The sequence below is a fragment of the Dermacentor albipictus genome, chromosome 2 (assembly GCF_038994185.2).
Source record: "Dermacentor albipictus isolate Rhodes 1998 colony chromosome 2, USDA_Dalb.pri_finalv2, whole genome shotgun sequence".
NCBI classification, from domain to species: Eukaryota; Metazoa; Arthropoda; class Arachnida; order Ixodida; family Ixodidae; genus Dermacentor; species Dermacentor albipictus.
In genome coordinates this window covers 134,897,615-134,912,237 of record NC_091822.1, presented here as the reverse complement: position 1 = coordinate 134,912,237, position 14,623 = coordinate 134,897,615, and the positions used below count along the sequence as shown (strand labels likewise).

The window sequence follows — 14,623 nt, the reverse complement described above, 5'->3', positions numbered from 1 at the left end:
AGGCTTTCATACATTGGCGTTTCTTGATCAGATCTTTCGTCTCCTGCGATAGTTTACTGGTATCCTGCCTAACGGAGTTACCACCGACTTCCATTGCACACTCCTTAATGATGTCCACAAGATTGACGTTCATTGCTTCAACACTAAGGTCCTCTTCCTGAGTTAAAGCCGAATACCTGTTCTGTAGCTTGATCTGGAACTCCTCTATTTTACCTCTTACCGCTAACTCATTGGACGGCTTCTTATGTACCAGTTTAGTCCGTTCCCTCCTCAGGTCTAGGCTAATTCGAGTTCTTACCATCCTATGGTCACTGCAGCGCACCTTGCTGAGCACGTCCACATGTTGTATGATGCCAGGGTTAGCGCAGAGTATGAAGTCTATTTCATTTTTAGTCTCGCCATTCGGGTTCCTCCACGTCCACTTTCGGCTACCCCGCTTGCAGAAGAAGGTATTCATTATCCGCATATAATTCTGTTCCGCAAACTGTTCCGCATCATGACTGGATGTAGGGGCGTAGACCTGTACAATCTTCATTTTGTACCTCTTATTAAGTTTCACAACAAGACCTGCCACCCTCTCGTTAATGCTATAGAATTCCTGTACGTTACCAACTATATTCTTATTAATCAGGAATCCGACGCCTAGTTCCCTTCTCTCTTCTAAGCCCCGGTAGCACAGGACGTACCCGCTTTTTAGCACTGTATATGCTTCTTTTGGCCTCCTAACTTCGCTGAGCCCTATTATATCCCATTTACTGCCCTCTAATTCCTCCAATAGCACTGCTAGACTCGCCTCACTAGATAACGTTCTAGCGTTAAACGTTGCCAGGTTGATATTCCAATGGCGGCCTGTCCGGAGCCAGTGATTCTTAGCACCCTCTGAAGCGTCGCAGGTCTGACCGCCGCCGTGGTCAGTTGCTTCGCAGCTGCTGGGGACTGAGGGCCGGGGTTTGATTGTGTTGTTCATATAGGAGGTTGTTGGCCAAGTACTGCACTAGGGTGGCCAATCCTGCTCTGGTGAGGGAGTGCGTTACCGGTTCTGGTCACCGGGATCAGGCCACACTCCAGGCCTGTTTATGCAATTTTATCAACACGCGGATTTTTTTTAATCCGGTGGAAAATTGCCGGCACCGGGATTCGAACCACGGACCTCTTGCATGCGAGGCGGGTGTTCTACCTCTACGCCACCGCTGCATCCCAGTACATGAACTTAAGGATGGGAAATTGGCGAATGTACAGTCGTATATTTAGTTATTTCACAATACTGAAGGCCAGTATAGCACAAGCAGAAGTGGAGTCACAATACAATGAGAAATACGAACAGATGAAATCATTTGCAACAATACTCTTGGGACAAATATTACAACAATTATTGTTAACACAATATTTAAGAAGACAAATGCGGCTCAAGGGTTCTAGCAAGGTTAACCATTAAGCCCCCAAAAAAATCTACAGGTTAAATTTTGTTCATTTTATTACGAGATGGTCTTCTCACAATGTTACTGCATTGTAAGTTTCATGAGTTGTGTGTGCTTTATTACACTATGATAGCGTGCTTCATAAAGTACGTTGCACCTTTATGGGAGTAAGATCTGATGCAGTCCATAAAATGTATATGCTTTATTTTGGAGCTCCCTTTATCTTAAAGGCTTGCAGAGAAGAGTCAAGCCAAACTTTAGGAAAGCTCGCATAACCCTCTGGTGGCAAAATTAGCACTCTAGCAAGAAATATTCCTTTCGGGGAGGCATTTTTACTATTTAAGTATGTAACTTCACCTCATCAAGTAACGGGGAGGGCTTGGGATGTGCTTGTAGAAGCGCGTGCAATGAAAATACATTATTGATGCACATCTAGACGCGATATTTTACGATGAATTGAGGCATTCAAGACTAAATCACTAAGCATTTGGTTCGGTGGTAGTTGAAACATTCAGAAGACTGGTGGCATCTACTCCAGTGACAGTCGTCTCTTGCATTACATTCTTGTACAGTGATTTGCTAGGTTACATTTTCAGTAGAATTTTCAGACCTATCAAGAGTTGGGGTCCACGTGTGCTTCCTCAATGTGTGTTGCCCTACTTTTTTGCATAACTCATCCTGATTGGCAGAGCAATATATATTACCTTTTTGTTTTCTATTCCCTCCCACCTATATTAAAAATTGTAATAAAATCACACATAACTTATCTGTCTTTGTAAATTATCTAAATAGTATCATTATTTCTCAAAATTTACTGTAACACTGCTTACTATTTTATTGACTAAGAAGATAAGAGCAGGATTATCTTTGTCGGCTGCAAGAAAGGAACCGAGAGGAATATTAGGAATGTTGATGGAATCCTTAATATATTTTTACTTGCGACCATCTCTGAAGTTTTCGTAGCCCGCAAAAAAAAACATTATTGACGAAATACAGATAAAGAAACCATCGCGTGTGCTTCGCGAACAAGCACATCCCTCTCGCATACAAATAGGCCGAGCGTACTTTACAAAGTACGCCTGCGTTCAATTTCTTGCGACGTTATAAATATGCATTGTGTATGGGATTTGATGCATTCATCATATACACCATTCTTTTCTAAAACTTGCACACAAGCTTCAGCTTCGAGAAGCATTTGCTATACAAAAAAAAAGTGGTGCATGTATAACAGCACCTACAATGTTCAGCAATTATTGAAGTTTGCCGAAGAATAGGTCGAAAAATTGTACAGCTGACAAAAAACTACAATGTCACCGCCTTGGCAGGACCCTTCTCAGCCTAATGGTATATTAAGGAACACTGTATGTTTCTTCTATAATTATTTGCAAATGAAGAACATGCTATACTATTAAAAGTACGCTGGACAATAGTGGGTTAACATTCTCGCGCACAAATTCAGAGACAGTTCCAGTCCGAAACTGTTATCGGGAAAAAAACTGTTTGAATGCTTCGTTTTTGACAAATATTTGTTGTAGGGAGTGTTTGTGAGTGTGGCGCGTTGTTCTTTTAATAGACTTTAGATATGAGGACACCAGGTATATCAAGCTTCCCAGACAAAATATTTCGCAAGAATTTTAGTCGGCTTATTTTTTGCGTACAGCTAATGTAAGAATGTTTTGTGCACTCATCAGTTCTGTTACAGAATCCAGCATTTTATGTTTAATAAAAATAAATCTAACTGCTTTACTTCGCAGCCGTTTTAAGCGCTTTATATGTATATCAAGCACCGCGTGTGTGGTGACCGCACATGTAATGCGGCAAATGTGGAAGCCACGCCTTCCCCTGGCAATCGGTATTTTCCTTGAATTTCATTTTCCATCTCCTTGGTACTGTTACATTTCAACGAAAAGGAACAGTTAATGTTCCCTTCGCCTTCCTTGAATTGACTGTCTGTTGGCAGTTTGTATGCTTTTACGAACTTGTTGACCCGGCAGTCCGATGCATTTTGCTTAACAAATAAAGAGTTCTGAAGTTCTAGAGGCCGGTAAACCAATCAAGCAGGAAGAACAGTGGGGTACCGCATTTGTTTCTTGTACGCTGAACAGCGTAGCCGTGACAGCACGGAAAAATCATGAGATGGGTACTTGAAAGCATTTAAAAAAATTACATGTTCCGGTCTACATACATGATATTTAAATAGGAAATAGAGAAGTGGCACACTATGTTTAAAAACGAAGTGCGTACAGAAATGTCACTTCGTTATTGATATGTCTGCGTTTTAGAAGGGAGTCTTAGCAGAGTAGTACCATAAACCATCTGCCACTTGCGTTTAACGCTGTCGCGTTAAAAGGACGTGCCCAGATAAGAGCCTTTGCGTGTAGACACTAATATCATTACGAACTTACTGGATTATTTTTATCTGCAAGAAATTTAAAAGAAATTGCCTGGGGCCGATAGCACGACTTTAAACATTGATCAGGCGGCCATTGCTTCTACGAGAAATAAAAATACTTATCTGAATAATTCACATCATTATACTAAATAATATTTTAATTATTGAACTTAGAGTATATATTTCAATGTACCAATTGTAGCTAGTGCGTTTGCAGGCCATAACGACTTATAACGAATTCTGAGGATTGCACGGGTTTCGAGATATGCACAGACAAACTTGTGATGAAAATGAGCAGTTATTCCACTTTTTCATAAAAAGCTTTTTTGATGCATTGAAGCACAAAAGTAACTCGAGTGCCAATGCTTTTCGGCGGAGACATTGAAAATTATTATCTAGATACTGCTGTCATTCTGAGAACTTGTTACAAATACATACACCTTGCGAACTCACCGGCTATAATTCACAGATCGAAATATATGCCATAAGGTAATTACTTTACAAATTAATTACTGTTATTAGGTTGATTATTGAGTTAAGCGTTTTCATTTCTCGCAGAATTAATGGCCGCGGCATATGTAATTTCGCTGAAGCGTTAGAATTGTGCTATCTGCCGCAGCAATTTTTGAAGTGTTTGGTGGAGCAACAGACAGACAGACAAAGAACTTTGATAGGGTCCTGAGAAGCGCCGCACTTAGAGCAGCACCGCGGGCCGCTCCCACGTGGGGACGGGGAGGCCAAGCCTCACCGCCGCATGATGGGCTCTCTGGACAGCCCGGAGTTGTGGGAGAAACAAGGAACTCTTGTTGGCAGAGCTTCACTCCTCCTCGGTGACTTGATTAGGTCCTCGTAACGAGAGGCACGGCCACAGCATGTGTTCTAAGCTGCTAACTGACCCGCAGTCCGGGCAGGTAGACTCGAAGGCGTCCGGGCCACTAATGCTGAGGAAAGCTAAACTGAGATATGACCTAGTCTGCAACATTCTGAGCGTGATTACCTGAGACAAGGAGAGTTTCCTGTGCGGAGGCGGAAAAGCCCGCCTGCCCATTTGATATGCTTGGTGACTTCGTTAAAGGTGAATAAGATGTCGTCAAATTCCCCGTACCCATCCTGCAGAGCTGCGTCCAATCAGATGCTGCGGAGGGTTAGAGCGCGTGCCCAAGAGTGAGCAGTATCATTGAGGTTGATGAGGGAGTCTAGCTGATAACCGAGATTAGCAAAATAAATAAAAAATACCTGATAATTATAGAACATTAGCGAAAAGCCTGATAGAAGACGTTGCTGGTTCCAAATGGAAAAGGAAGGAAATGTTAAATTTTTACTTTGATGGCGGCTTCTGTTCCATGCAGTTAGCACAGACCGTGGGAAGTGATGTTTGGAAGAAGTCCATCTTTAACCTGTCAGGTGAGGAGTGGAAGAAAGCGCGAGCCATCTTCACCCCGGCACTCACCGCATCAAGGTTGAAAACGGTAAGTGTAGAGCGCAATCGCTCACATGGTAAAGGATTAGACAAATACTTCTTCACACTTATGTTTCAGTATAAGCTGTGGCTCAAGGCACTTCCGATTTGTCCATTGAAATTTGTTTGCTGGTACGAAAGACAGATTCGGTAGTTTCTTTTATTTAAGTACGTCTGATGTTTCTGGGTGGTTTCGGCCTGTTTGACGTTAAGATACGTGGGTGATTAAAACGCGGAACCTCCAAATTACGCGAATTCCCGTGCGTGCGCGTTCCTGCTGTGCGTGATGAATTGGAGCGCGCCTGAGCGACTGCAGATCGGCGTGTTCACAGAAAAAAAAAAAACACTGACAGTTGCAATACTCCCCAATCCAAAGTCCATCATCGAGGCTCCATCATCAAGATGGAGCCTCAAGGCTCCATCTCGCGGTGTGAATTGCTTACACCTCGCTCATTCGCAGAAGTTATAAAGTTCTTCCTATGCGGCGCCTCTGATGGATCAGGTTAATTGGTACACACTCTAACTACCGCAATCACAGCGGTGACACTGGGTTCAAACGCGTACGTGGTTTCGACCTCAGCCGTATCATCGTGCTGCGCCTGTGACTCACGCTTGCCAGTTGAAACCGTCATTTCTGCATCTACTGCCTATTGAGTTGTAGCGAGGATGCACTTGCGATCTCCGGACGCGGTGTGTCAGACACATCCAGACACAACTGTTTCGCTACTCCGATAACTCCTGTCTGCGCAACTGCTTCAAATTCATGGCTGAGTTGAGTGCGGCTTTTTCAACTGTACACACAGTACTGTATGCCTTTACGCTAACGCACTGTAAGCGTCAAGGACAGCTTCTCCCTGCTTTGTTACCTACACTGACAAAAGCGTGGTAGAACTTGTGGAGAATAGCCTCGCCTTCACCAAAGTTCGCAGTCAAGAATCCGGCGTGGCGTAGACCATCCCGGTGCAGTGTTGCATTTCAGTAGACTACCAGTGGATGTCGGATCCCACCGTTGCCAGCACTTGTTAAGGACGGTTCACGCAGGACAGTTCACGCAGGACAGTAGCGTGAGCTTGACGGTCGGGAGCTTGACCAGCATGGAGAGGTTTAGGCAGAGCAAAAGACGATCTACGCAACGAGTAACAAAGATGAACCTTTCATTGCCTGGTTATTGAGCGGTCAGCTCTAAGCTCCCTCATGGAGAACAACACATGGTCAAGCTTCCTCAAAAACCGAAGACTGAAGTCCATTGACGAAGGTGTATTTTATAGAATCTGGAAGGCTGAACGCTCTCCACGCTCGCGGTTGCCACTTGGTGCACGGAAGCAAGTACAATGAATTGTCTAACTATCACTAGCCCAGCAAAGGGAAAGGCACTGGTGCGCACACACGTACACACAAACACCACCGGCACCTTTCTTGGGGAAAAGGAGGAGCATGAACTAATGCATACGCCGAACGCGCTCGCTGAAGGGAGATAGCACTTTGGAACCTACGCAGATATTAGTGAGTCTTGCGCACCTGGGGGTAGTAGGCGAGAATGCACGCGCAAACGCTAACGTCCTTTCGGCGCTGCGGCCTCCTAGGCATTTTTCAATATTTGCGGGCGGCTCGGCGTCTTTAAAACGTCTGGTCTTTCGTCGTGGCTTGGGCGGCGCACCACAAATTATTCACCACACAGGCCAGTCTCAACAGGGTGCACTGCAGGCTTGCTGTCATGGTGAAATATACGCAAGAGAAAAGAATTTACCCACCTCAGGCCAAGATCATCAGTGCTAAAAAATTCAAAATTAAGAAAACGAAAGCGAAGCGAAACTGAGCAATTGGTATCAAAGCCGTGTAGCCAGCGTAGAAAGTGAACATTTTGCCGCAACGTAAGTCGCGAACACCGTGCAAGTGCTTCTTGAATTCCTACATTACCCACGGATGCAGACTTTTGAGCTACCTGCCACACATGTTGTTGATTTCGGCGTGTTTGGAGGCCAATTCTGATTTATAGTTCATGTACCTTCTATTCTACGGCCATTTTAACCATAGTATCTTTAACTTTTTAAGGATGAGACACATATATACCCATAGAAATTTTTCCTATCTATCTTGATGTCCAAAAGGTATCAAAAATAAGCGCAATAAAAAAAGAAACCTATTTCGTGAAAATGTTATCAGCAATAGGGGAAAGACTCAATGCAGGAAACTGGAAGTGGGCGTCGCCTCAAGTCACCTAAGGCTTCGTTTCCAATTTCTGTAAACGGCGTTCATAATATGTGAGTGTACATTTCATTTGCTTTATGTCACATCTGTCACCCCACGGCAGGTGGATATCTTGCATCGGCCTCTCTCCTTTTGTGTTGAACTTCTTCATCGTCCAGTCTACCTGCTCTAAACCAACAAATGACGCCTGCTGCAAGTCATTAAGTGTTGGCCGAAGACATTTAGTCACAAAGCAGCAGGAAAATTTTCTTTTTTCTTGCATGATGCATGTGTGCAACACTTCTCAATAATTGGTTAACACTTACCGCAACTTGTAGACGCCTCTTTTGTTACTGAAGATAGCTAGAGATCGTGTGCTCTCACGAATTGCCATTGAAGTGAGCTACTTGACGTGGATACATTTTAAGAGGGGCAGAACGCCAGTTAGCACAAGTGAGACGATTTGAAATGTTCGTGTATGACGCCCTGCACAGCCTATAGTCAGCATAGACTTTCTGTACGTATTTCTAACAAGTCAGTGCGGTGAGATGGGTCACTAGGCTGCTGAAGCTCGCATTCATGCTTGCAGAGCGATCTTAATACACGCACACAGAACGAAGCAAATAGACTAGATGAGCACTAAAATTGAGACTAGATGAGCACTAACCTAACCTAACCTAACCAGCCTGAAGGAAGTGTGAAGCCTCTTGGGAAGCGACTTCATAGATGACGTTTCTCTTGATGGATCCGCCATATTTCTAAAAAGATTGATTATTTAAAACACGAGAATACTGAGACAAGCGGAAGAAGGAAGGGTACAAGCGCTTGCCACCGTCATTCCGCGCTCTGAACGAGGAACCTGTTCCAACTCGTACCGTTTTCCATCCTTACTGAACAAGGCATTTAACAAATATTCACATGCACGTCCGCTGTACCCGATTTGCTCTTGCTATTATGGGTTGTTGTGAAAGGGACAATTTCGACAAATATATTATTACGCATAAGTTTTATTATACTCTAGCTTCTAACAACCTGTTTATAATATTATGTACTGATACAGGGCGTGTTCAAACACACCTGAATCGTCTTACGCGCCGTTCTCGCCAAGAGAAATAGCACATTTTGTAGGCCTCAGTTGAAGAACAACCTACAATATTGCACAGAGAGAAAAAAATATAGAAAGCTTATTCTAAGAAAGGCATTGCAATGTTGCCTTCATGCTGAATACTGCTTCAATACATATTTTCGAATTCCAGATCTTGAACAAAGTAAGAGTCATTTCCGGACGGATGACATCACGGGTCATGGACGCGGCTACTAAAAACAGGCCTGTGAACTTCTATGAGTGAGTTGCCATCAAACACTCTGAGTCCTTCCTACTTTCGTTTGTGTATCCATGACAGGGACAGTTGTTTCTCCAGCATAGGAACGTGTCAGTCTAAGATGCCGCGCAGTTCGGCCCTATAGCAATTGTTGCGCAAAATACGGGAAGAGATTAGGGTTGACAAGAGTCATAGTAGGGTCATGCAGGCAATGACAGATTTGCATGTGGTACTGACCAGCATTTCATAACAGGGATCTCAGTATCCAGTTAGAGCTTTCCATTATCATCCAGTAGAGGTCGATAAATTCAATTCTGGGTGCTTTTTCTCACTGTGATTTTGTGTTCCGGCGTGTACATTCTGTTCCTACTTGCTTTATATGCATTGCTTCACCTGTTTCTTTGTGGCCTGTCACATTGCTGTTTCTGTTTTACTTTCATTCTCCTTCTTTCGAATTACCTATTCTATTGCCCCCTTCCTAACACAAGGCAGGTTTGTGCTCTTCTCGGGTGCAGTTGCCAGCCTGCTCCATCCCTATTTCCCTCTCTCTATGTGTATGTGTGTTCTCATACTATAATAATAATAATAATAATAATAATAATAATAATAATAATAATAATAATAATAATAATAATAATTGTCATTAATAAGTCATTAATAAGTCACAGCGTGGCGGCTGTCAATGCACAGTAGAAAATATTCAATGACCAGTATTGCAGCGTTGCCAAAAAGGAACTAAATGACTGAGAACCAGTAGACTTCTCCGTTACAGACGTATATCTCCCGTATGCTCTAATTATAGTCTGCATAAAGTTTCTGATAGTGTGCAGCAGACGTTCCTCTGTATGGTGGCGCCGCCTATGTCAAGCGCCTGCAAACATTGCCTTTTCCGCACCGTAAATATTTTATCAATTTTTTTCTGAATTGCTATGCAAACTTTCTGAAAAATAACTGGTTATCATCTTTCTACTTTGTTCGTACGTATGATCTCTGCATTATTTCTTGTTATTGTAGAACATTTCGAATATCAGTAGAGTTGCCAAAAGAGTCACAACAACATGTCGGCACCTTTGCCATTGTAATTTTTTCACTCAGCTTTTTTGTAAATTGGTATACAGTAAAAGCTCGTTACTTCGAACCGCAAGGGGAAGTCGCTTCAGTTCGAATTAACGAAAGTTCGAACTAACGAAAGTGAAGGAGAGCAACAGTACACTGCGATTTGGAAGCAGTAGGGCATATCAGAAATTTGGCGAGTCAGAAAGTGATGGCGTGTGCCGCGGGCACACGCCATCTTCAAGTCGGAGCTGTGGGTCCGACTGTGCCAGACCACCGATGTCCACCGAAACGAACGTTAGCCGACGCTTAACACCATCACAATGAATCGCGACGGCCGATACCTCCTAAGCTGAAAACAGAGGTGCACAACCGATGAAGACTGCCGAGACAAAGACGCTGAACATGTGAAGGTGGCGAAGGTCCTGATTCGTTGGTTCTTGATTTCAAGCGCAGCTGCGACGTAGTTGATTCGCTGTGTTTTGCCGCTTGCCGTGCCATCTCCGCACAACATTAGCACCTGTACAGGATTTGCAAAGCCTCCGAGATTCGCCACGGGCAAGAAGTCTCGGAGGTTACGTAGAACGGAGAGGCGGCAGCCGCCGCTGCCTTCTGGCTGACCCCGCGTCGGTTAGATTTTTTTTTCGATTTTGCCTTCTCTCGCCGTTCTCTCCGTTTCGGAGGCAATACAGCCTTGTGTGTAGGCAGTAGGCGCGTTTCTCTGGCCGTGTGCCAGGCGAGCGTAGTTCGAATTATCCGTGAGGGAACCTTCTCGCGTTCGAATTAACGGACTTTTTTATACATAGACTACTGTGGAGCTTGGCAGGACCAAATCGTACAGTTCGAATTATCCATAAGTTCGAATTATTGAAGTTCGAATTAACGAGCTTTCACTGTAGTAACTTTATAATACACGCCGTCCGATAATGTTAGCAACGGAACACTCGTGCCATCTCATACTTCAGCGCATCCACAACACCCTCCGACTTCGGCACTTGTGTACTGCCGGGAAGCCGCATAAAAAGAGACGCGAGCTATGTTGGGAATACATCCGAGGACGCGAGAGAGTCGAGCGTCGCCACATTAGCTTATGTAACGACTGTTACCCGCAATATTCGATGCTGCTGTAACTCAAAAGGAGCTCATATAAGGAGAATGACCATGCGCGTTATTGGAAAAGTGAGTTGCCAAAACAAATTCGAGACATTCAGTGATACTGAATGCGCGATGGGAATTCGATGCGCGATGCGAATTCGAATTCAGGGATGCTGAATGTCTAAAAAAGGAATAAAAAATTTCTTTTGCAGACTTGCCAGCAACACGGCCCTTGAAATTACAGCTGCTTTGAACTATAGTGTCGACATCGACAGCAATGACAAGAATCATCCCCTTATGAAATGTATTGAAGCCATTTACATGGGTTCAAGTGGATGGAGAATCATAATGTTATGTGAGTATTTGGGATTTCTTTGACACGAGGAAACACGTGCATGCATCACCGAATCAGTATAAATGTAATTATAGTTGCCTCACAAACAAATAACTATTTTAGCAAGTTTTCCGGTTGTAGGAACTATGTGGTTCTGATTCTCGCCGGCACAATGACGTCATGATGTGAGTGTGATATGAAGACAATCGAATAGAAATTTGCGGGCTGTCCACTCCAAACCTCCCTGATTTCACAATGAAATAAAAAAACTATGTTACAATGACACCTGTAGTTTGTGGCATCAATATTAATCAACTAAGAAGATCTCGTGTATTTCGTAAAAATTTACGTCGAAATTTTTATTGGACAGAATCGGTTAATTCGTTTCCGCATGCCACACCACAAATCGGTCTTTTTGTGTAGATGTTGACATTTTCAGCCGCTATTCAGCACCTGAAATAACAGAAAGGGTTAGAAAAAATCTACAAAAACCTTATTGAATTGCTTTACATGATGCCACAAACCGCAGGTTCCTATATTGGATAGTTCTTTTTATTTCTATTTTAAATGTGGGAGATTTCATGTGAGTCTCTGTATCTTTGTGGGCACATTTTCATTAGCTCGTGTCTTTATTTACCTCTGCACCACTTACAGAAGTTTGTCTCGTCTACAAAATCAGTGTTGTCATGAAGTGATCCTTTGAAGGCGGCACCAATAAGCGGCGAGGTTTGCATTTCAGTCTATAAATGGCAGTTTATTTTCTCGCAGAATAAAACCGTCGCGCTTTCTTTACCAACCAAGATATAATGGAAAACGAAACGACCAGTTATTATCTCACAACGGTAAAAATATCCATATCCCTAAAATGCTGAACGTGAATATTTGCTAATTCACATCTTACTGCAGCAAGGGTTTCAAAAGCGCCGAATTTCTGGAAGGTTATCACAACTGGTGTGCTCCTGGATCAATTATCCGAGTGGTTGTTGCTTTCCAAACCCACTTTGCGAGGTCATGAGACACATTCCTCCCAGAAGCACTGTGACTGGGACACTGCGATCTTCATTTCGGAACCAGTCACTCCAGAACTCAAACTTGGCTGCAGATTTGAATGCGAAGTTCAGAAATATTACAGACCTGGTTTTGTACAACGATAAATGTTTATTTTACTTTGAAACAATGTCTGTAGCATGCCTTACAGTTTACGATGCCCAAACACCGCAAGTGAGTGTGAGAAACGGCCATAAATAGATTTTCAATAAAGAGCTTTCTCTCTCTCTCTTTCAACGCTATATTCCAACGGACACAATCTCCACTTTGAAAGCTTCGCCACCAGAAGGTGTTCTCTTAGACATTGCTCTGAGCGTAAGTCTACAGTCCGCGCTGTTAGGCGGCACAAAATACCTCCTGGTCTTTTATTTTCTGGCTGTCAAACAGGTAATCGCAATATTTTTTGCTAGAGGAACTGCCCTTAGGAGCGACAATGAACGTTCCGTCACAAAATATTCGTGTAAAAAACACTCAGAATTCTGAAGTAGCTTAAGTGCGTGGATGCCTGCTTGAGAAGTTTATACCGGAAATGCGCTTACTTACCCGCTAATAGAATTGTATACTTACTGCGCTACCACCATGTAATTTCAGGCAACACAAGAGTATTGGAGCCCGCACAATATACCTGCGCATACTGCATCGTCAATAGAACGAATAAAAAAACCGCACATTGTTCTTGACTCTTCCAGTTCTCATGCCGACTGTGTACAAGATTCTGCAACCTGATTATCCCCCTAAGTCAAGTACTGATGTATTCAAGTCATTTGTCTCGCACTTGATTGAAGAAAGGAAGTCAAAAAACAAGGTAAAGTGCCAAACTAATGGACACTAGTTTTTTAATGCTTTAAACTTTGTGCACTTTCGCCCTACATATGAGCGACGCCGTTCTGACAGAAATCTGAAATTTTAGTCAACGTATTCACGATTGGGGCACCATCAACCTTAGTTAAAAGAAATGGAATGTGTAATCCACTGGGAGCTTAAACGAAGCCCTCGTGGCCCGATCGAAATGACACGAATAGAAACGTGCCTATTACGCGTGCAGTTCAAAGGCAGAGTTCACTAAGCTTTCCGTTCGGAAGTTCTGTTTCCCAATGGCCAGCCGCCTTCGCGAATGATATTGTCACAGTTTGTAATGTGGGAAGAAGGGCACGCTGATTGTGGCCTTGGAGATGACAAAGCAGAGTTTAGGTTTTGTCGCTGCTCTGCGCATGTTGGCTCCACACTTAAAAGCCATCTGTATATAGACATACGCTTCTTTCCATCCTTCCCGTAACAACATGTTCAGTATGAGGACTGGCTGTAATTTTCTCTGACGGACAATTCTATGCTACGAACTTTTGTTGTAAATACGGGCGCAGTCTCATGAAACTTGCGCGAAGATTTAGTGTTGGCGACACCCTTGAAACCATTTGAACGTGGTAAATGGACCCTTCAAGTAATTAGATTCGTGTCAGTAACATGTCAGCTACGTGGTTCCTCGCAGCCACTTGGTACATATATTGGTGCAGTATTTCTCGTGTAGAGCGGGAGCATCATTTCAAGCCACGCGATGACGATACCTTAACCAACAAATGCGTTTCAAATGAATAACGCAGTAACAATCCAGAGGAATAAATTTCAGCCTCGCAAGACTTCTCTTGATAAGTTTATGAAGCTTCTTATTTCGGCTCGCCTATGGCAAAAGCTCATAATTCACTGGGACACAAAACTCATGATGAATGATACCAGGTTTAATGCCCGGCTCGGCCAGTAGTCGCAAAATATTTGAATTGCTTTGCTGAGTGAGATCATAAGAGATCACAAGTGCTGCTTTCGCAGAATATTCGAGATCTTCCAAACACTGTGATGGTGCATAATAGCAAGGCTACGATCTGGTTCACTTTGTATATAGGGCAACTGTTGCTTCGAAAAACGTTTTGCCACTGGACGACATTTGTGTAGCAGCGCAACTTATGTCGAAGACACTTTGCTAAAATATATCGTAAGTCCATTCAAAAGCTCGCGCCGGCTGGAGAACAAAGACAGGAACCTTAACAGTTTCGCGGAGTCGTTTCAACTGCATAAATTTACCAGTGTGGTAGGCCACTGTTTCTTTAGACGACTAAAGTAGAATTTAACGCAGTGGATTGCTACCTCACGTCTTCAATTTCTTGGTTTGCAGGAAGAAGACGACTTCCTTCAGGTGTTTATGAATGCTGACTACAACTGGGAAGATAACGCAGCAAATAAAGCCGAGAATGCTGACACTAGGAGTAAGCGTTGTCTGCCTGATGATAATGTCCGTAGCGATATCGGTAGAAAGACACCGAGAAA

The 14,623-nt window shown here is 43.3% G+C and overlaps 1 protein-coding gene and 1 long non-coding RNA gene across 2 annotated transcripts in view; one reads left to right on the top strand and one right to left on the bottom strand.

The window, feature by feature from the left end:
- Positions 1-14,623, bottom strand: part of LOC135918096 (uncharacterized) — a 135,625-nt gene that overhangs the window by 62,285 nt on the left and 58,717 nt on the right. The window lies entirely within an intron of this gene.
- Positions 1-14,623, top strand: part of LOC135918064 (cytochrome P450 3A41-like) — a 46,972-nt gene that overhangs the window by 17,195 nt on the left and 15,154 nt on the right. The window contains exons 5-9 of the mRNA XM_065451731.1: positions 5,160-5,279; positions 8,713-8,801; positions 11,139-11,281; positions 12,997-13,112; positions 14,472-14,562. Of these exons, the coding sequence (XP_065307803.1) occupies positions 5,160-5,279; positions 8,713-8,801; positions 11,139-11,281; positions 12,997-13,112; positions 14,472-14,562 (559 nt within the window). The remainder of the gene's footprint in view (positions 1-5,159; positions 5,280-8,712; positions 8,802-11,138; positions 11,282-12,996; positions 13,113-14,471; positions 14,563-14,623) is intronic.